At 37.7% G+C, this 22,466-nt stretch overlaps 1 protein-coding gene across 1 annotated transcript in view; it reads left to right on the forward strand.

Moving 5' to 3' along the window:
* LOC124721446 (epidermal growth factor receptor kinase substrate 8-like protein 1) overlaps positions 1–22,466 on the forward strand; it is a 189,701-nt gene that overhangs the window by 157,339 nt on the left and 9,896 nt on the right. Inside the window, exons 9-11 of the mRNA XM_047246427.1 lie at positions 2,846–3,081; positions 5,122–5,278; positions 15,497–15,654. Coding sequence (XP_047102383.1) covers positions 2,846–3,081; positions 5,122–5,278; positions 15,497–15,654 — 551 coding nt within the window. The remainder of the gene's footprint in view (positions 1–2,845; positions 3,082–5,121; positions 5,279–15,496; positions 15,655–22,466) is intronic.

The following is a 22,466-nucleotide window of genomic DNA, read 5'->3' on the forward strand; positions in this document are numbered from 1 at the left end:
ATTCCTGGATCTCATATAAGGGGAAACCTCTAAAGACTTCTTTGAGACTGCTACTTAAATTGGAATCAGAACCAGGAATGTTGATCATTGTGTAAATCAAGAGTAGGAAGTATCTGAAATGTACATGAGTCACCATTTTAATCAAAGACATGATCTGTTGTGTTCTTCATACATTGTGTACATAAGTGTATATAAGTTATTAATGTTACGCCAGTCAGGTTTTCTGACCATAGGTACTTCATGCTACCAGTACGAAACCAGGGCAGCTCTCTAGTAAAACTATATGTATTTGACATTTAGACAGTATTATTTTTAATCCTTTTTTATTCTGTAGTTTCAGATTTCCATTTGTTTTATCACATTTATTGTCCTGTGCACAGTCACACTTTTGTATGACTAACATATTTTACCTGTACAAACCTCACAGACATGTAGTATCACCCAAGACCAGTTTTATGATAACAGAGACATTAAATATCCAAATCATTTCATAGGTTATATGTGGGAAGAAGCTGTATTTTGCATGAAATCTGTTTGCAGTTGGATTCTCAGAATTGTCACAGTAAGCCTTTCCATGGTGCACACTGTCTTGTAATGTATACCAACATCTTTTTGATGTTCTCACACTAATTAAATGAACCAGGGAGCGAACATGCTGCTCTTGTCTTAATCTTCCCTGTATCCATTTTTTAATCATACCGGTAAGGATTTAAGAGTAGAAAGAAGTTCTTAAGAAACAGTTAAACCGTGGTTTTATAAGCTACCTCTTTCATGAATGAATGACATTTCTTTAATATTCTTGCCATGAATCTTAGACAATACTTTACCTTTCTTTCCCTTACTTTTATGTTGGGATTCAACATTAAATTGCTCTTGACACACATCCTTAGATATTCTGCAGTTTTGACTTTTTCTGCCTGTATATGTGTTGTATGCCTGATTCTTGTTGAACACCAATTAAGTACAATTAAATCCTATGGATCAGACAGAAAAAATACTTGTAGAAGTCAGTGCTTCTTTGCAATTAGAATGCTCTGGAGAATTACTGGACAACTCAACATTAATGCTGGAGAACATTGCAATTTTGTAATGCTGGGAAGGAAGTCTAATTCAGACTCTTGGTGCACACACATGCAATCAGTTCACTCAACGTAGGCACAATATGCTGTTGAATGGAGAACGGAGACTGCACCACATTATGAAAATAAACATCTCTGTGTGCAAGCCAACTATTGATGGCCAGGAATAACAGAGTCCAAATCAGTGTCCAGAAGATAGCCAAGTTGAATACTGTCGAAAATTAAGTCCACCGGAGAGTATGTAGTACACACTGACGAGCTGAGACAAATGAGGCCAAGACAGACTAAGGCAGTCTTTAAATCTGCTGCTGTTGTTCACCCACATTACATGGGGCTGACAGATATATCACTCCACACCACACCAAGAGACCTTGTCGGATGCATGTACAGTTATATTAATTGATCCATTGATATGTCTCATTGGGTTAATATATGAAGTATAAGGGAATTTTGAATTCTGAAACAAAGAACTGATCGAGGGGAATCAAATTCCAAGCTCCCACCACAATTAACTTTTCATATTCCTTACCTATATGAATAATTCTTTTTACCTCATCACATAATCTCTTCATATTCTGCAGAGCTAGAAGGCATATACATGTGTACTACTGTGATAGGTGTAAATGCAGCTCGCACACATGACCACTGGCTGCTGAGGACAGACTGCAAGTAACTGCAGCCAGCAATGGCAGCCAGAGACAGTGGTCGTGCGCGCGCGCCAGTGTGTGTGTGTGTGTGTGTGTGTGTGTGTGTGTGTGTGTGTGTATGTTGTCTAATTCAGAAGAAGGCCTTTTGGCTGAAAGTTGACTTGTTTAGCAGGCTTTTCGTTATGCCTGTGTGTGATTCAACTTCTCAGTTATGTGGTGAGTAGCAGTCTATCCTTTCATAATATTGTCGTTATTTCATCCTGGATTGTCTTATTCTTTATTAGACATACTTCTGCATTACACCTATTTGATTTTGTGTTGATCATCCTGTACTGACCTGATGAGTAGCCCTGTTATTCCTGCTACTGCACTTCATTAATTCCCACTATATCTAACTCTAGCCTCTCCATTACCCTTTTTAAAGTCCTTAAACTATGTGCCGAATTAAGAGGTCCAACATTTCATGCTGTAAACTATAGAACACCAGTTATGTTTCTCTTGATGGCAACATCGTACTGAGTCATATCTGCCTGTAGATTCAAATGGGCAACTATTTTATCCCCAAAATATTTTACTGAGGGGGATGTCACCATCATTAAGCCACACAGTAGAACTATATGTCCTTGGGAAATTAAATGAACATAGATTCCTGTTGCTTTCAGCTACTTGCATTACCAGGATTCATGCTGGCTAATGTTACAAGTCCAGATCAGTCAATCATCCAATCTGTTGCCCTGCACAAGCCTGAAATTGGTTGTTGGTGGTATGGTTGTGTGGATATGTTGTGCAAGTTATGAAATGGTTTGTTGTGGTGTTTTCGTCCACCTATGAGATAAATTGTAGCAACTTATCTAAAACAATTTCAAATGCTTCAGATGCATGGCAAATAATAGTGTTATTTTCTACCTGCAGATTTTTAAATTTGTTCATTTTAGAAGTGTAACTTGTTATGAGATTGAAATATTGTTTTTGGTGTAATTTAACTTTAAACATTCTTTTGTTGCAATGTTAATAGTAACTGAAGATTAATAGGTCAAATGCTAATAAATTGTTGTTATTTCATTTAAATACAAAAATTTATTAAACTATGTTTTTTGAGCTTCTTTTCTTTTTTAACAGGCTAAACTGAAAACGCACATACATGACCCCAATGCTCCAGAGCTAGTTCACTTTCTGTTCACTCCCTTGGCATTAATTGTGGATGCATCACATGACACACATTATGGACCCAACTTACCAGCAAAGGTGGTGTCTCCCCTACTTACACAAGAAGCTGTTAATCTTTTAATGAACTGTGTTACAAGCAAGGAAACTGAACTGTGGCATTCACTGGGAGATGCCTGGCGTATACCAAGGTATGAACAAGAAGAGTCTGATTGCTGAAGTGTAAGGTTTTGTAAACTCTGCGCCATTATAATATACGTATGCTAGTTTTGTACAAAGATTTTCTGAATACAAGGTTTCAAATTTATCAAGTATATGAACACTTCGAATATTTTCAACTTATAACACTCCATTCTTGCCATAACTAATACTGCTTTACAGAAAAATACCTGTAACACATCTTTAAATGGACCTTAACCAACTAAATCTCTGTTAAGCTTATCCTTCATCTTATATTAGTCATTGGTTCATGTACTTTAAGTGTAGATGCTGATGCACACATCACAAAAATAATTGACGCAGGTGCAAAATTAGTAGTTAATGGGTGAGTGACTGGGAAAATGGGTTTCTAACATTCATAAACATGTGTATTACGTTTGGTCATACCACTTATGTGAAATGTCAGTAATAGTCTTTGGGAGTTTGAGTTTTTATTGTCTAAGTTTGGTTTTGTAGAAATACAATTATATTGTAAAAGGTACATCGAATTTCTATTTTGGTTGTAACTCCATTGTCTCGTTTTACATATATAACCATAAAGAATTATTGATGGCTTCTATCAACACTAATACCACACATATGCTAGTTATTTACTTATGTTTGTTATGTGCATAATATTTTTTTGGTGCCATAGGTATTTTTGAGCTATGTACTGTCACAGTATGTGTGGAGAATGATGCAAGAAAGTTCATCAGTTGGCAGACAAGGCAACAGTTGTTTAGAGTAATTCATGATGATTCAAACAGTTTAGGCAAATAAGTGGACAATACATGATTAAAACATAGTTTCTCTTGTTTGACTAAATGAAAACAGTGGGTTAGCTAGAAAATTACTCCAATTTTGTTTGAGGAACTGTTATAATAACTGTTGGTAGTACATCCGAATGTTGGGAATCCAGAAATGATGATATGTGCCCAAACATGCAACTTTGTTAATCAAATGAAATTATGTTTTCAGGAAATACAAAACAAAAAAAAGCTTTGTCTATCAAATTAATTCATAAATATTCTGTAGGTATGGATTTCAGATCACATACTGTCCTGAATATCATTTGGTGCACTACAGACTGTGGAACTGCCATCAGAAGAAATAAAAAATGTAGATGAAGCTCATTTTTTAAAGATTTTTGTGGCTTTTACTCTGAATAGAACATTTTTCCTATTACAGTAAATAAATATGAATAAAGTACTTTCAGTTTTCTTCATTCTGTAATGAAAATGAACTGTGACTGAGAAGACAAGACTCATCCTTAAGGAAAAGTGCTGCATAACAAGTAGACGTATTAGAAGCAGAGATGATGGACTTCGTAATGAAATGAACATGTTTCTGGTGGGTGTGTTAGTGTGTGTGTGTGTGGGGGGGGGGGGGGGGGGCACACACACACACACATATGTGTGTGTGTGTGTGTGTGTGTGTGTGTGTGTGTGTACGCATGCGTATGAGCATTAGGACATACATGTGCATGTGTGTGCTCTCAGACAAGTAATAGATGTAGATTGGCATATTTATGGAATTGAATGGGCAGTATTGTTTTTGCACTGTGATGATGATTAGAAATAATTTGAGATGAAATTAATGGTTTTTAATATCCTTTTCTGGCTGTATTTTAGTTTGATTGCAATGTTATATTTTGTGTTCATTTCATAAATAAAGAATTGCTTGTAAAGCACTCTGGCTGTATTTACTAAATTCTTTCTCCACACTTCTCTTTCTGCAGTAATCTTCCTCCGTATAATCATAAAATGTACTACATTTTTATTTCCTTCTTTCTGTTCCTATACTATGCACATGGGGAAATTTCAGGTTTTGGGGCTTTTTATTCTTCCTTATGCCATACATGCTTGTGACATTCTCCAGAGAAAACAGTGGATTTTAACACACAGTAACAGTTCAATAATGTGGTCATTTAAAATAATTTTTGTTGTAACCAGTTAGCTTAGCTACGTAAGAGACAGTCATACAGTTACAAATATCCATTCAAGAAGGTAATGACGAATGATATTTCATTGCAGTAATCAGTGGAAGAGTTATGTAGCACCATACCATCCTGTTTTCCTTGATGGTTGGTCACCAGAGTATCCTGTCACAGATGAGCATTCTGGTCCCCTCTCATCTTCTGTAGAAGAAAAGAGGACACATCCAGAAGACATGAGGGCAGCAACCCACGAGGTAAATTGAATAAGGAAATATAAGTTGCTTTCTGTTTCATTCAGTGCAAGATTCTGAAACAGAATGGTATTTAGATAATGTCTGATAAACACTGCAGTATAGTTACTGAAGGGATATTGCAATAGTTATAAACAGAGGGAAATGAACATAACCAAAAAGTCATTGTGAGAAGAATTCATCTCACAAATAAATAACAGCATATAAGTCTAACTAAACAGTTTGTGATGGTTAACCAAAGATTTCATATAGCTGAACAAGTCCAGTCCACTGTTATGATAAAAATATTGACATGTATGCATATAATGTATTGAAACCATTGATTGTCAGTCCAGATTACAACATAACTGACAATGGAGTGAAATTATCTGTTAATCTAGCTGGATGAACCCAAGTGTTGCATAGAGCATATTCAGGAGTGTGAACGAGCACTGACAAGACAGTCACTCAGAAATGTAAAAAAAAGTTGCATAACAAACATGTTTGAAGTGGGATACCAGTCAAGCCATATGAAGGCACGAGTGTTTTCAGGCAGTATTTTTGAAGAAAATGTACACTAGGGGTGGGTTTCCTACAGGACTCCATATCTGAAATGTTTACATTATGCAATGTGCATGGACTGTCATAAATCTTTGTAAATACTGTCTGTCCTTCAATACTTCCATGTGTTTTATCTGCTCTAGTCCTGTGAAAAGTATCTAGGTGGTGTTCACACAATTTCAGTACTATTAGTTGTTTAGTTGATTATGTACAAGAAAGTGCACTGCTGCTGTGAGATACTAGACTTTCTATCCTTGATATAGATGAGGTATTGCATTCTGTGCACTTCATAATTGATATAATAATGTGCCTTCCTCATCACTCTCCTTCCAGACAATTTGTTTCTGCAATTTGTGTGATAAATATGCAGTAAGATATGTCATCACTGGTGTGAGATTCGAAGTTAATATTCTTCAATGCAATACGAATTTGCATTGAAAAATAATATTAACATTTCTCAACTAACTCCTACATGAAGAACAACTACATTTAAAATCCAAGTTGGGAGGGGGGGAGGGAGCACACCAGGAAAATGATAATGGTGTGTTTAAGAGTTATGATGCAAGTAAGTGTTGAATAATGAGTTTCCAAATATGGTAGTTCCTTGGACTCACAGGAAAGTTGCTGGAATCTAATATGAATAAAAAAGGATAGCATAATATATACATCTGTAATACATGAGTCACTTATTAGTGATTGGCAGATGGTGCTTTTACCTCAGTTATCTGTGTCCTTTAGGGTTACATCTGTTTCATTTTGGGTTACATTTCTGAATTTAGGGAAATAAGAAACGGCAATATATCTTTGTAGATGATCTATTGCATTGTACTTCATCTTACAGTGGCAACACAAATGATATTTTGAAGATAGAGTTATTTTAGAGTCATCATTTTGTACAATCTTGGATATGATTCTATAGGCCAACTAAAAATTTTATTTGGATAATATTTTGTTTCCTTGTAGTTTTCCAAAAAGGCACTTGTCCCTCTTATGTTGTTGTTGTTGTTGTTGTGGTCTTCAGTCCTGAGACTGGTTTGATGCAGCTCTCCATGCTACTCTACCCTGTGCGAGCCTCTTCATCTATGAGTAACTGCTGCAACCTACATCCTTCTGAATTTGCTTAGTGTATTCATCTCTTGGTTTCCCTCTACAAGTTTTACCCTCCACACTTCCCTCCAGTACTAAATTGGTGATCCCTTGATGTCTCAGAACGTGTCCTACCAACCAATCCCTTCTTCTAGTCAATTTGTGCCACAAATTCCTCTTCTCCCCAATTCTCTTCAATATCTCCTTATTAGTTACATGATCTACCCATCTAATCTTCAGCATTCTTCTGTAGCACCACATTTTGAAATCTTCTATTCTTTTCTTGTCTAAACTATTTATTGTCCATGTTTCACTTTCATACATGGCTGCACTACATACAAATACTTTCAGAAAGGGCTTCCTGACACTTAAATCTATATGCAATGTTCAAAAAATTTCTCTTTTTCAGAAACATTTTCCATGCACTAACCAGTCTACATTTTATATCCTCTCTACTTCGACCATCATAAGTTATTTTGCTTTCCAAATAGTAAAACTCACATATTAGTTTAATCGTTTCATTTCCTGATCTAATTCCTTCAGCCTCACCTGATTTAATTCAACTACATTCCATTATCATCAATTTGCTTTTGTTGATTTTCATCTTATATCCTTTCAAGACATTGTCCATTCCGTTCAACTGCTCTTCCAGGTCCTTTGCTGTCTCTGACACAATTACAGTGTCATCAGCAAACCTCAAAGTTTTTCTCTCTTCTCCATACTCCAAATTTTTCTTTTGTTTTCTTTACTGCTTGCTCAATATACAGATTGAACAGCACTGGGGAAAGGCTACAACCCTGTCTCAATCCCTTCTCAATCATTGCCTCCCTTTCATCCCCCTCAACTCTTAAAACTGCCTTCTGATTTCTGTACAAATTGTAAATAGCCTTTCGCTCCCTATGTTTTACCCCTGCCACCTTAAAAATTTGAAAGAGGGTATTCCAATAAACATTGCCAAAAGCTACCTCTAAGTCTACAAATGTTAGAAATGTAGGTTTGCCCTTCCTTAACTTATCTTCTAAGATAAGCTGTGGGGTCAGTATTGTCTCACATGTTCCAACATTTCTACGAAATCCAAACTGAAATTCCCTGAGGTCGGCTTCAGCCAGTTTTTCCATTCATCTGTAAAGAATTCATGTTAGTATTTTTGGAACTGTGTATTATACGGATAGTTCAGTAATTTTCACACCTGTCAACACCTGCTTGTTTTGAGATTGGAATTATTATATTCTTCTTGAAGTCTGAAGGTACTTCGCCTATCTCATACATCATGCTCACAGATGGAACAGTTTTGTCATGGCTGGCTCTCCCAAGGCTATCAGTAATTCTGACAGAATGTTGTCTATTCCCGGGGCCTTGTTTTGACGGAGGTCTTTCAGTGCTCTGTCAAATTCTTCACACAATATAATATCTCCCCTCTCATCTTCATCTACATCTTCTTCCATTTCCATAACATTGCCCTCAAGTACGTCACCCTCGTGTAGACTCTCTGTACACTTCTTCCACCTTTCTGCTTTTCCTTCTTTGCTTAGTACTGGTTTTCCATCTGAGCTCTTGATATTCATACAGGTGGTTGTCTATTCACCAAAAGTCTCTTTAATTTTCCTGTGGGCAGTATCAGTCTTACTCCTTGTGATATGTGCTTGTGATATTTCCTTGTGATATTTTACATATGCCCTCCAGCCATCCCTGCTTAGCAATTTTCCACTTCCTGCCGATCTCATTTTTGAGACATTTGTATTCCTTTTTGCTTGCTTCATTTACTGCATTTTTATGTTTTCTCCTTTTATCAACTAAATTCAGTATCTCTTCTGTTACCCAAAGATTTCTAATAGCCCTCGTCTTTTTATCTACTTGATCCTCTGCTGTCTTCACTATTTCATCTCTCAAAGCTGCCCATTCTTCTTCTACTGTATTTCTTTCCCCTGTTCTTGTCAACCATTCCCTAATGCTCTCTCTGAATCTCTCTACAAGCTCTGATTTTCAGTTTATCCAGGTCCCATCGCCTTAAAATCCCACCTTTTTGCAGTTTCAATCTGCAGTTCATAACCAATAGATTGTGGTCAGAGTCCACATCTGCCCCTGGAAATGTCTTACAGTTTAAAAGCTGGTTCCAAAATCTCTGTCTTACCATTATATAATCAATCTGAAACCATCCGGTGTCTCCAGGTGTCTTCCACATATACAACCTTCTTTCATGATTCTTAAATTAAGTGTTAGCTATGATTAAATTATGCTCTGTGCAAAAATCTATCAGAGGCTTCCTCTTTCATTCCTTTCCCCCAGTCCATATTCACTTACTACTTTTCCTTCTCGTCCTTTTCGTACTATCAAATTCCAGTCCTACATGACTATTAAATTTTCATCTCCATTAACTATCCGAATAATTTCTTTAATTGCATCATACATTTCTTCAATCTCTTCATTATCTGCAGAGCTAGTTGGCACATAAAGTCATACTACTGTGGTAGGTGTGAGCTTTGTGTCTATCTTATCTACAATAATGTGTTGATTATGCTGTTGGTAGTAGCTTATTCATGTTCCTGTTTTTTTTATTCATTATTAAACCTACTCCTGCATTACCCATATTTGATTTTGTATTTATAGCCCTGTATTCATCTGACCAGAAGTCTAGTTCCTTCTGCCACTGAACTTCACTAATTCCCACTATATCTAACTTTGACCTATCCATTTCCCTTTTTAAATTTTCTTCCCTACCTGCCCGATTAAGGGGTCTGACATTCCACGCTTCGATCCGTAGAACACCAGTTTTATTTCTCCTGATAGTGACGTCCTCCTGAGTAGTCCCCATCCAGAGATCTGAATGGAGGACTATTTTACCTCTGGAATATTTTACCCAAGAGGACGCCATCAAAGCTGCATGCCCTCGGGAAGAATTACGGCTGTAGTTTCCCCTTGCTTTCAGCCATTCACAGTGCCAGCACAGCAAGGCCATTTTGGTTGATGTTACAACGCCGGATCAGCCAATCATCCAGACTGTTTCCCCTTCAACTACTGAAAAGGCTGCTGCCCCTCTTTGGGAACCACACATGTGTCTGGTCTCTTAACAGATACCCCTCCATTGTGGTTGCATCTACGATACAGCTATCTCTAGCGTTGAGGCATGCAAGCCTCCTCACGAACGGCAAGGTCCATGGTTCATGGGGAGAGGGTTCCTTTTATACAGATCATGAATATGTTGTGTGGTACAATGTTGTAGTGATGAGTATTACAATTTCTATCACACTTTTCGTGGTGTGCCTAACATTGCTTTCACTTTCTGTGAAGATTTGCCATAATCTATTTCTATATTTAGAAGAGTATTGTGTAAGTGTTCATATATCTGTTACAAGTATACAGTGAGTGAATGCTTTAAAATCATGAAGGAATGCAAAGTTAACCTTTTACTTGTGTTAACAGTTTATCGAATTTCATAGATGAAGAGAAAAAGCTGGTTTTCGTGGAGGTGGAGGTCTTACAACAGTTGTGTAGGCAAAGGAAACCATACATTATAAGAACAGTTGCATATATTATTTGCTAGATCATACACACTTATTTCCTGTTCTGATGCCACTGGGGTGAATGTGGAAGAGACGGGAATAGTTAGAGGTGATGGACAGATAGAGAGCGAGATAGAGAGAGAGAGAGAGAGAGAGAGAGAGAGAGAGAGAGAGAGAGGGAGAGAGAGAGTAGAAGAAGGAAGACACTGTATAACAAAACTCTGAGGTTTTCAACTAAAGCATCATTTTGTTGGCATATCAATGATGAGGTATGGGGTTGGATGAAAATACGGAAACACCAAGAGAAATACATGCTTGAACATAAATGCAGATGCTAGCCAAGTCTGGAATTTGTTCTGCTGTATTTGACCATGAATACCATCTGTGTCATATTCTTAATATACATGTCAATCACTGTTAGAGCAGTGTTTTGTGTAGTTGTGAGTGCAGGATGTCAAAGTTAAGTGAACTCAAACATGGATAAATTGTTGGTGCTCATATGGTGAGTGCTTCCATGACCAAGGGAGCCAGAGTGTTTGGTGTTTCAAGAGGCACCATGTCAGAGATATATACTGCTTAAAGAAAAAATGGGAAAACATCATCCGTTTTGTCACGATGCTGACGAAAGTGTGTGCCGAGCCATTGTGACAGGCGATCATTAAAGAGAATTGGCAAGCTGGAAATCTTAACCCATTCATCGCAACAGGAAAAGTCAGTGCTCTAGCCATAAAACCAGGATTATGGAGAAATGGAGGGATGTCATTTGGTTGGGAAAATCTTGTTTCACATTGTTTCCAACTTCTGGGTGAGTTTATGTCCCAAAAGTGAAACATGCTGGGGGTTCAATGATGATTTAGGCAACCAAACCATGGAATTCCATAGACCTCATGACTACTCTGCAAGGTTGCATTACTGCCAAGAATTATGGATGAAGTTTAAGCAAATTGTAAATTGTGGCCTGGAGAGTTACATGCCTAGTAAGTGGATAAAAGATGAAAAAGACCCACCATGGTTTAATAACGAAATTCATAAGATGCTGAGGAAGCAGAGGCTGTTGCACTCTAGGTTCAAAAAGAGATCCACAAATGATGACAAGCAAAGGTTTGTAGAGATTCATTTGTCTGTGAAAAGGTCTACGTGCGAAGCATACAACTACCACTGTCACACCTTAGCAAAAGATCTGGTAGAGAACCCAAGAAAATTCTGGTCGTATGTAAAATCATTAAGCAGGTCTAAGGCGTCCATTCAGTCCCTTGTTGACCAGTCTGGTGTGGCAGTTGAAGATAGCAAAATGAAAGACAAAGTTTTAAATTTCATGTTCAAGAAATCATTCACACAGGAGAACCATACAAACATACCATCATTTGACCATCAGACAGATTCCCATGTGTGCGATGTTGAAATAAGCGTACCTGGCATAGAGAAGCAACTTAAAGATTTGAAAGCAAATTAATCACCAGGTCCAGATGGAATCTCAGTTCATTTTTACAAGGAGTACTATATGGCATTGGCTCCTTTCCTAGCTTGCATTTATCATGAATCTCTTGCCCAGCACAAAGTCCCAAGTGACTGGAAAAAAGCACAGGTGACTCTGGTATATAAGAAAGGTAAAATAACGGACCCACAAAATTACAGACCAGTATCCCTAACTCCTGTTTGCTGCAGAATTCTTGAACAGATTCACAGTTCGAATATAATAAACTTCCTTGAGGCTAAGAAGCTTATGTCCACAAATCAGCATGGTTTTAGAAAGTGGTGCTTGTGTGAAACTCGCCTTGCCCTTTTCTCCCATGACATACTGAGAACTGGAATCTGCTCCCACAGAATTCATGTTGGTGCTTCTTCTTTGGTGATGATCTGGTTCATCTTCACAGAAGACCACATAACTTTGTTTGGGATCAAAACTGTCATGTTCATGGAACTTCACAAATCTTGACATTCTGAATCGTGTGATCTCTTGATAACCACAAATGATAGATTTTCAAACAGTTGGAATAGCCTACAAAAACCTCTTCATTGCCTTTAGGATCGAACTCTCCTTTGTTTTAAATTTAAGTTGGTAATTTATCCAGGATGACAACCTTTTGACTAAATACATGAAGATTAGATAGATCAGATTTTCTTTTCAGCCACTTCTCATATGGATTTTCATTGTACAGTCCTTTAGTTAAAAAACGACTTTGGATGTCGTTGCCTGAACTGATTCAATTTTATGACCAGTCTAATTTTCAACTAGGTTTTAGAATTCAACAAATTTATTGACAATTTTTGCTTTATGTCGAAGGAAATAGACTTGATACCATGTGCTGTGATTGTCACAAAAAACCTGCACCATCTTGATATGTTGCTGTCATTGGCCTGCAGAAACCAGAGTGGATTAACTCCAGAAGATTGTTTGAGTTCCTTTCTCATTTGGTGAAGGGAGTGGATGTGATTTTTTCTTCAAGGCACATAGTGCATCAAGTGAGATTGACATCATTGATTTCAAGCCTCTCACATTGAGTATTTTGACCAAATCTTGCAAGTTCAACTGGCTTATGCCAGATTTGTGTATCATTTTTCTTAACTTTAGGTTTGGCAACAACTCATGCCTGTGGATGATTTTCTTATAAATAAAACAATTTACCAATCTGTTTACTATCACTTTGACTTTACCCTCTTCCTGGCAGATTAAAATTGAAGTTTCACATCATCACACACTCTGCTGCAGAGTAATGTATTCTCCATGTGTTGTAGTTATCACGTGAAAGTGTTTCTATTCAAACTCCATGTGCAGCCGTCACATGCACCATATTTGACTTGTTACTGAACTTGTTTATGTCCACACTTTTCAGGTTACAAATTTAAGTTTTTGTCTAATCAAAAAAAGGAACTTTTGCCAATCGAATAACCTGGGCCCGTAACCTGTTGTTCTGTGGTTCTTAGTTGTGTGCTGTTCTCTGTACAGCGAGTTTTGAATAAAGGTCTCCAGTAATTACATGTCTTGCCTGTTTTGTCAAACCATGTTCCAACAGATAATTAGAAAAATTCTACCAAGTGAACAACTATATCTACAAATTGCATCATCTTTAATGAAGAATTCAAATAATAGAAAGAAACAGTTTGCAAATATTTAACATTAGAAAGATGTATGGGTGTGCAGGGCAGCACACTCTGAAAGCTCATTCAGACACACAGAAAATATCGCAGCAGACCAGTGAACATTTTATTTTTGTTTGCCAGTATCAAACATTGTAACAAAGATGGGAAAGTTACGAAGTTTGAATGGGGATGAATCTTCAGCCTTTATGAATATCACACATTGAAGTGTGAAACTTTAGCCTGTACAGGAAGTGAGTGATGGCTGTGAGAATTATATGTTTCACATAAAACCTGATAGATCATATACACTATGTGATCAAAAGTATCTGGACACCTGGCTGAAAATGACTTACAAGTTCATGGAGCCCTCCATTGGTAATACTGGAATTCAGTATGGTTTTGGCCCACCCTTAGCCTTGCTGACAGCTTCCACTCTCACAGGCATATGTTGAATCAGGTGCTGGAAGGTTTCTTGGGGAATGGCAGCCCATTCTTCACAGAGTGCTACACTAAGGAGAGGTATCAGTGTCTGTTGGTGGGACTCCCAAAGGTGTTCTATAGGATTCAGGTCAGGACTTTGTGCAGATCAGTCCATTACAGGGATGTCATTGTCATGTAACCACAGGCCACGCATTACGAACAGGTGCTCAATTGCGTTGAAAGATGCAGTTGCCATCCCTGAATTGCTCTTCGTCAGTGGGAAGCAAGAAGGTGCTTAAAACATCAGTGTAAGCCTTTGCTGTGATAGTGCCACACAAAACAACAAGGGGTGCTAGCTCCCTCCATGAAAAACACGACCACACCATAACACCACTGCCTCCGAATTTTACTGTTGGCACTACACATGCTGGCAGATGACGTTCACTGGGCATTCACCATACACCAAGCAAAGTGTTGTTTGCCATTTATTGGCACGATGTGTGGCTTATGAGCAGCTGCTTGACCATGAAATCCAAGTTTTCTCACCTCCCACCTAACTGTCATAGTACTTGCAGTGGATCCTGATGCAGTTTTGAATTCCTGTGTGATGGTATGGATAGATGTGTGCTTATTACACATTACAACCATCTTCAACTGTCAGCAGTCTCTGACAGTCAACAGACGAGGTCGGTCTGTATGCTTTTGTGCTGTATGTGTCCCTTCATGTTTCGACTTCACTATCACATCAGAAACAGTGGACTAGGGATGTATAGGAATGTGACAATCTCATGTACAGACGTAAGACACAAGTGACACCCAATCACCTGACCACGTTCGAAGTCCATGAGGTCCGCAGAGATCCCCATTCTGCTCTCTCATGATGTCTAATGGCTACTGAGCTCACTGATTGGAGTACCTGGCAGTAGGTGGCAGCACAATGCACCTAATATGAAAAATGTATGTTTTTTTTTTTTTTGGGGGGGGGGGGGGGGGGGCGTCCGGATACTTTTGACCACATAGTGTACCTAGCAGTGGACAATAAAATATATAATCACAGGATGATAAACACCTCATCACATGGTGCATTGTAATGTACCATCTTTGATCTTCTACTCCCACTGATGTCTTTTACTCCATCTTCATCTCGTTTTGTCACAAAGCAGATGGGTCCCTATCAATAAATTTTGGTATTGTCACCTCAGAGTAACAATTAATACAAACACCTGCAATATCCAGAGAAGAGAGTATAGGCTATGCCATATTTGCTATGTAATGATTTGATCAAATTTTAAGCTATGTTCCCATACTTGCAGAAAATAATAATGATTTAAAGAGGATCCACCTTCTTGCAAGAACTTAGTTTTTGTTTTGCTTAACCCCAAAAAAATTTTTCACCCCATTTGTGGCATCCTCATCCTCAGTGGGTTTTTTATTTTATTTTATTTTTCTGAAACATATACATATACATTTTATGTGAGGCAGGAATATGCTGATATCAGATTTTGTTGTTGTTTAGATGGCATATGTACTTTACCTTTTTGCTTCATTTTATAGTGAAGTAAATATGTATTTAGTCTCAACATTTCTGCAACAGCCTGATCTCCGTGACCAACATTACCATCACCGTGAACCTGAGCGTGATGATTCACACTATAGCAGTGACTACTTTGACTATGAGCAGCAGGATGCTTCCCCTCCTGATCCAAACAGATACTACAGTTCTCGAACTGATAGGTACAGTCGTGATGAAAGGTAAGTGCATCATAATCTGAAGGCCTGATTTCAGAAGTTCAGTGTGTCAGTTTTTTTATATTCTTTACCATGAATGTCATCAGTATACAATAAATAGAAGGAAACATCTTAAAATTGAAATTACCATTAATTATAGATCGAAAAAAGTTATACTTTCCATCCAGCAACAGATAGAGGCACACATAAAATTTTACATAGGTGCTGGCTTTCAGAACCACAGCTGTCTCATCTTTGATACCAGGTCTGCATAGTTCTCCTAGTTAATCCTTGATTACACACAGTTCCCATAACCATTTCCTCCTTTTTTGTTGATGAAGCAAAATTCTTGCACTTACAAAAATCAAACAACAGTTGAAACACTCATTTGGCATTACTGGCCTATAGACCCCATCTGGGGTTGTTCAGCAGCCATGAAGCAATGTCCATTTGTTGACACTGGTACTGATTTGCAACAGACTGTAACATCAGTCTAAAAACAAGCTAACATTTATTGTGCAATCAAGAAGATTAGGGACAAAACATTTATTGCACAATCAGGTATAATACCATCTTAATTACTTCCTGTATTTGTGTCATCTCCATGAAGTTTGCAAAACTATGTTTTTATTTCTAGTTGCAGGTATATTTTTGATTCATATATAGATTGAAATAATTAGAAATAGAGTTCACTATCAAGTGGGACTGTAATGATACTTATACAAGCTGGACACATGTCCAGCCCATAACCACTGTTTTTGAACTAAATAGTTTCTGTGAAATGCATACTGTTGTAATAATACTCCACCAGAGCTACATTTTTTTTAGCATTTTATTTGCCACTACCAGTTCAGAGTGATGGCTCATTCTCAGGTAGCACATAGATATAAGGGGCGATCTAAGAGTTTCCATTTGATGTCATTGCCACAGCATGTAAGTGACGTAACTCAGTCTGATGTGGGTATATAAGCACTGACATGTAAGCAAGGGACAAGAGTGGCATTCACATCTGTCCAACATGCATGATGTGAATGCAGAAATGTGAGCTATGGCGATGTTATTACCAAATTCATCCAAACAGGACCAGCATGCTGTTATTCTTTTCTTGGCTGCCAAAGGGCAAACAGTGCTATACCTTCATCAGAGAATGAAGAATGTGTACGGGGCAGCATGTCTGTTGAAAAGCACAGTAGCAATTTTTCCAACTGTGTCAGGATGGACTGAGGAACAAGGAACCATTGGAGGGCTGTAGGGGGGGGGGGGGGGGGGCAGGAACCAAAGGCAGGATAGGGGTCAGATGGAGACAGATGTTGAATTACTTGGAGGGGGTAGGGGTAGGGGGAGGTGTGTAGGAAAAGACAGAGGTTTGGAAGGTGTGGAGAACAGAGGAACTGGACAGAAGGGTTCCATGAAGGGATCCAGGAGAATAAAGAAGGAAGGGGTGGAGGAAATATTGTTCCAATAGTATATTTTCACTAACTTAATATAACAAACATAATGACATTAAAATTACATTACAATAGAAATGACCATGGTCTTTATTTTTCAGTACATTATTATCTTTTAAAGTAGACCATTATGCTGGTACACCTATCCCTTCCCCCCTCCAAGTAATTCAACATCTATCTTCATCTGACCCTTACCTTGCCCTTGGTGCCCCCTCCCCTCCACCTACAGCCACTCCCCCTTGTTCCTCATTCCTATCCATCCCCAGTTCACTCTGACACAGTTGGAAAAATTGTTATTTTGTGATAGGTTTTGTTTTGTGACATGACCCACCTGTGGTGTCAATAGGTTGAAGCTTGCTTGCATGTCTTCCTTTATAATGGCAGCATCTGTGTTGCTTCCTCTCTCAATGTACCTAGTTGTCTAAGGTGCTGTATGACGTATTGTACGTCCTGTGACAGGTTTTGACTCATAGCATATTCTGTTTTATTTGTTTATTTATGATACGACACTGTTAAAAAAACAGATGTAACATGGTAGGAATATTTATGTTATTTTGTGTATTACAAAATTTATGTCTTGGTTTGTCTCGATCTTTGACATCAACGCCGTCTGGCGTCATGTCGTTGCAATACAGTCCTCAAGTTGACTACCTTCAGTCTACAGTGCGAAGTCTCCAAATGACATCTTTTGCAAATATTGCCTAATGGCAAATGCGTATGAGACTATACATTCTTCTTGTATTGCTCACTTAGGTGATCTTCCCTAAGCATAGTGTAAGTACTTCTACATAATATGTATTTCTGATCTCAGTGTTACTTTGGCCTCGTAAGTATTATGTATTAGCTTTTTGAATTTGTTTTTTGTGTAAATTTTGCCACAGTTATCTAATGATGATGACTAATGATAATAATGTCATCGATGGGGATGAAATGATGATGATTAGGACAACACAACACCCAGTCCCCGAGCGGAGAAAATCTCTGACCCAGACGGGAATCGAACCCGGGCCCTTAGGATTGACATTCTGTCGCGCTGACCACTCAGCTACCAGGGGCAGACTATGATGATGACTGAAAATGGATGATGAATGAAGTTTTTAGTGATCAAGACATTTTCATGGAATTACTACGTGCAAAGTCAGCTATGTGAGGAAAAGCTGAAAAGAACACAATAGAGGAGGGAAAAAGAAATGAAAGAGAAAATAAGACAAAAAACGATGCAAGAACTAACACTTGAAATTATTCGCTGTCCTTTCTGCTGGTAGTTTAGGCTTATAATATCAGGCCACAAAGTACCTAGTGCTGTCAGTAGATGTCACACTCAATGAGTCAGCCATCTAACTTCCCAAGTTTGCTGATTTCACCTAAGCAAAAAGCTATATACCAGCAAGGGAGAGGAAGTTATTTGCACCATGATAAACTCAAGTCTGGTGTCATTATGATGTGCACACACAGTATTAAAGATGATTGAAGCTACATATCAACTTTTGAGATCATTTGAGATGCTAAACTAAGGCAACCTTTCTAGCAGATGAATGAAACGAACAGCTCATTCCAGTTTTGGAAGCCATTGCTGTCCTTTGTTTCTTTGAAAATGAGAACTTGCCACCTTTCTTGAAAGAACCTAACAGTCAGGTGTACAAATGGTAAAACAAATTATGCAGATATAATGGCAGCGTGGTTGTCAATTATATAGTTTTGTACCAATAGTGTTCAGATCTACTGTGTATTTGATCTTTTTTGCTTTATTCAAAAAATGTTGCAAGCTGCACTGTGGTATAGATCCATATTAAACTCAATGAGGAGAAACTGTAAATACCAGATTACGGATTGCGTATGTGCATTGGTGTATTTTGACAAGTTCAATGTCCGAAAATAACACAGTATTATGGTATGTCTGTTTCATGCCAAAAATAGAAATAAAAGGAGTATGTGCATTAGTGTATTTTGACAAGTTCAATGTCCGAAAATAACACAGTATTATGGTATGTCTGTTTCATGCCAAAAATAGAAATAAAAGGAGTTGGCTATTAATATAAATATTCATTTAGTACCCTTATAAACAACACAAAATCCATGATTCATAAAAATGTGTACTTATTTGCCAACAGGCTTAAGTTACCATAATATCCAAGTTCTTTTCATTGTAAATGTGTAAAATTTGTCCTCATGTACCCCATTGTGTTATTTTTAACACTGTTATTAGTATTTTTCTTTAAATCGCATTCAAAAGGAAGTCACAATTTCTGTCATTTTAAGCAGTGCAGTGCACTGAGCACTTTTGCAATCATTTGTTGTAATTTGTACTTCTGCATTTTGAAGGTACTTCGGATATTCATGGCAATCCTAAACATTTAGGCATGACTAATGACAGTGTATGTAAGAAATATGTCAACCATCAATTAAAATGGAATGAAGATATTAAAGTATGTGGGAAAACAACCAGTATGGCATGCTATGCCCTTTATCTTCTAGGAGCATTACTTTACATTTCGTGTGTCAGGGCAGACTGCTTGCTTCCTGTTTGATGTAAGGAAGGCACAAGGAAACTCCTGTCTCATATTGCCTAGCACTAATAATGTAGTTAATTCAAAGTCATGTCTATTTAGTTCATGTGTTGCATCCACACAAACACAGCCATGTTCATATTTCTTCAAGAGTTCCCTCTGGGCTTTATTCATTGTAATTAATGCAAAATTAGAGCTTTTTAGGCTTTTATAGTTTCACTAACTACCCCTTGGGATTACAAAATAGCTCTGTGTTATCACCTGGGCTTATTTCATGCACCAAGGCCTCTACTCTAATTGCGTCCTGATGTGTTACTGATGAGGACAAGTTGGGTTAGTATTTGCAATATCCTGCCTCATTAGGAGATTAATCCTTTCCAGTTCAAAACCAGAGACTAAATCTCTGATTTTATCCACTGTAGTCATAAAAGGAATTTTCTTCATCATATCTACAGCTATGCTGACACTTTTTGTTTCAGTTAATCTAATGTGACATGAGTTATTGTCAAGACCAATATGCTTTGAAATAAATATTACCTGGTATGGACCACCTGAGGTCTGAGTAACTTTACTTTGTACTGGGCACTCTCCACCAATTTTTTTGCTTCCTTGCAATTTAGAATGTCTGATACCCTTACTCTGTGGAATAGAGTGACCTGAGTGATGGCGTATATAATAATGTCTCATAGTACCATCTAGTACCATCAGTGGCCATTTTAGAGCTACCTTTTTTAACAAAGATTGCCCTTTTTATCTTCTCAGTATTTTCTTTCCACTTTTCAAACTCAGAAAACACTGAGAACTGTGTATTTTCCATATTAACCTGAACATTGTGCATTACATCTAGATTGTCTAAATAGCACTTTTCTTGACAATGCTTCAAAATTACACACACAGTACTTTATTGACTTTCTCCCAACTCAGTTACTTGAGATTTCACCAAGATAATGTTGCTGATGACACTTGAAGCTGAATTCATAACTGAAATTTTTATCGCAGGCTTTACACTAACTTTTTTGGAGAGATGCAATTACATTCAATTTATTTGGGTGAATCTTTGAAGTATGTTCTCTAAGATGTTTGTCATATTTGTACTGCTTCCCATTCTCTGAACGCTGGAATTGCTTGCATTCACTTATGCCAATAAAGAAACTAAGTTTGTTTCACCAATACCAATACCGAACATACAAAAAATATAAATAAAACAGTTTATTGCATCAGTTGCAAGTAAACTGTTTTATTTGCTCCAATAGTCACAGCCCTCATGATACCTCCTTTATAGACAAAATATTCATGTAAAGAATAGCTTTTCTGCCTCGAGACCAGGCCACGTGACTGAGATTGACTCGCTGACTGTGACACCTATGGGCAGCACTAGGTACTTGGTGACCTGACGTCATGAGCTCGTGACCGCAGAAAGGACAGTGTGTAACCTCAAGTGATCTAACAAGATGAAGTGCAGGAAGATAGAGAGGTATCAGAGAAAGGCACTATTAGTAGCTGAGTTTCATGTGTTGTTTTATACATCATCCCATGACTGCACAGTCCTATTAAAGATTATATTAAACCCATTTAAATACATCTTTCCAAAAAGTGGAATAGGTTCGAAAGTAAGATTTTTCAACAAAATATATTATAGGTGGTTCTGATGAGGGTATATACATGTTTAGCTTCTTCTCTCGCCCAGCAGCAGGCCTACTGGGTGTGTTAAGTGCATTTAATCTAGGAAGTAAATTGAAGAAAAGTATCTGTGTATCACAGTTAAAATGTCTTTTACATCCATTGTTATTCCCAGAAAAAGTACTTTTTTTGAAAATCGTAAAACCACAAAGGAAGGCTATAACTAATAAGAAAGATACCAGATGTTCAAACATGATAAGTAATCATCAGAATTACACCACCCTCTGAAATGGGTAGACTAGGCTTATAAACTGGGTGTTCGAAACTAAAAGGCTCAAAATGGTACAGGTGGCAGGGCCCTAAACTAAGTATGTTGAGATGTGACACCAGTGATCAAAAACAAATTTTTCAGGTGTGATATGATATGTTGAATGTGCAATGGATGAGAGACACATGTTTGTAAATTTCTTATATTTCATAACAATCAAAAGCCTGCTGCACTTGACATTGTTGGCACTATTTTGGAAAACAATCGCATTTCATTATTCCTTCACTCTCGGAGGTAGCACATTGGATATGATATTGGCCTCATATTCTGAAGATGCATGTATTCAATCTCTGATAATCCATCTGAATTTAAGTTTCCATGGTTTACCTAAATTAGTGCAGGTGAATGTCTTGATGGTTCAGTTCCTTCAACAATTCAATGGGTAATTTTGTCCCCCTTCCCTGTCTATCTGACCTAGAGCTACTTCTATGATAAGCAAAAGTCACGTGACATTGTACTCAAGTCTTCCTACATCTTTCCTTATGCTCCTATCATCTTGTCCCAGCTGGCCGAGGTGGCCGAGCAGTTCTAGGCGCTACAGTCTGGAACTGCACGACCGCTACAGTCACAGGTTCGAATCCTGCCTCGGGCATGGATGTGTGTGATGTCCTTAGGTTAGTTAGGTTTAAGTAGTTCTAAGTTCTAGGGGACAGATGACCTCCGAAGTTAAGTCCCATAGTGCTCAGAGCCATTTGAACCATCTTGTCCCCTAGTGATAATCATTTTTCTGATGGCCTTTCTCCTACTCTCTTTCCATGTATTCCCTCCACCCATCTTGTCTTTTCCTTTTAATTTTTCTTGTTGTTTCCTATTTTATGATTTTTTTCTTTAAGTAATTTATTTCTTGCCCCTTCACCTCCATTCACTTTCTTTTATAGTTTATCTTTAACTCTTCTTCATTGCTTTCATTTGACTTGACACTGCTTTTTTTTA

Source organism: Schistocerca piceifrons, chromosome X (assembly GCF_021461385.2).
Source record: "Schistocerca piceifrons isolate TAMUIC-IGC-003096 chromosome X, iqSchPice1.1, whole genome shotgun sequence".
NCBI lineage: Eukaryota > Metazoa > Arthropoda > Insecta > Orthoptera > Acrididae > Schistocerca > Schistocerca piceifrons.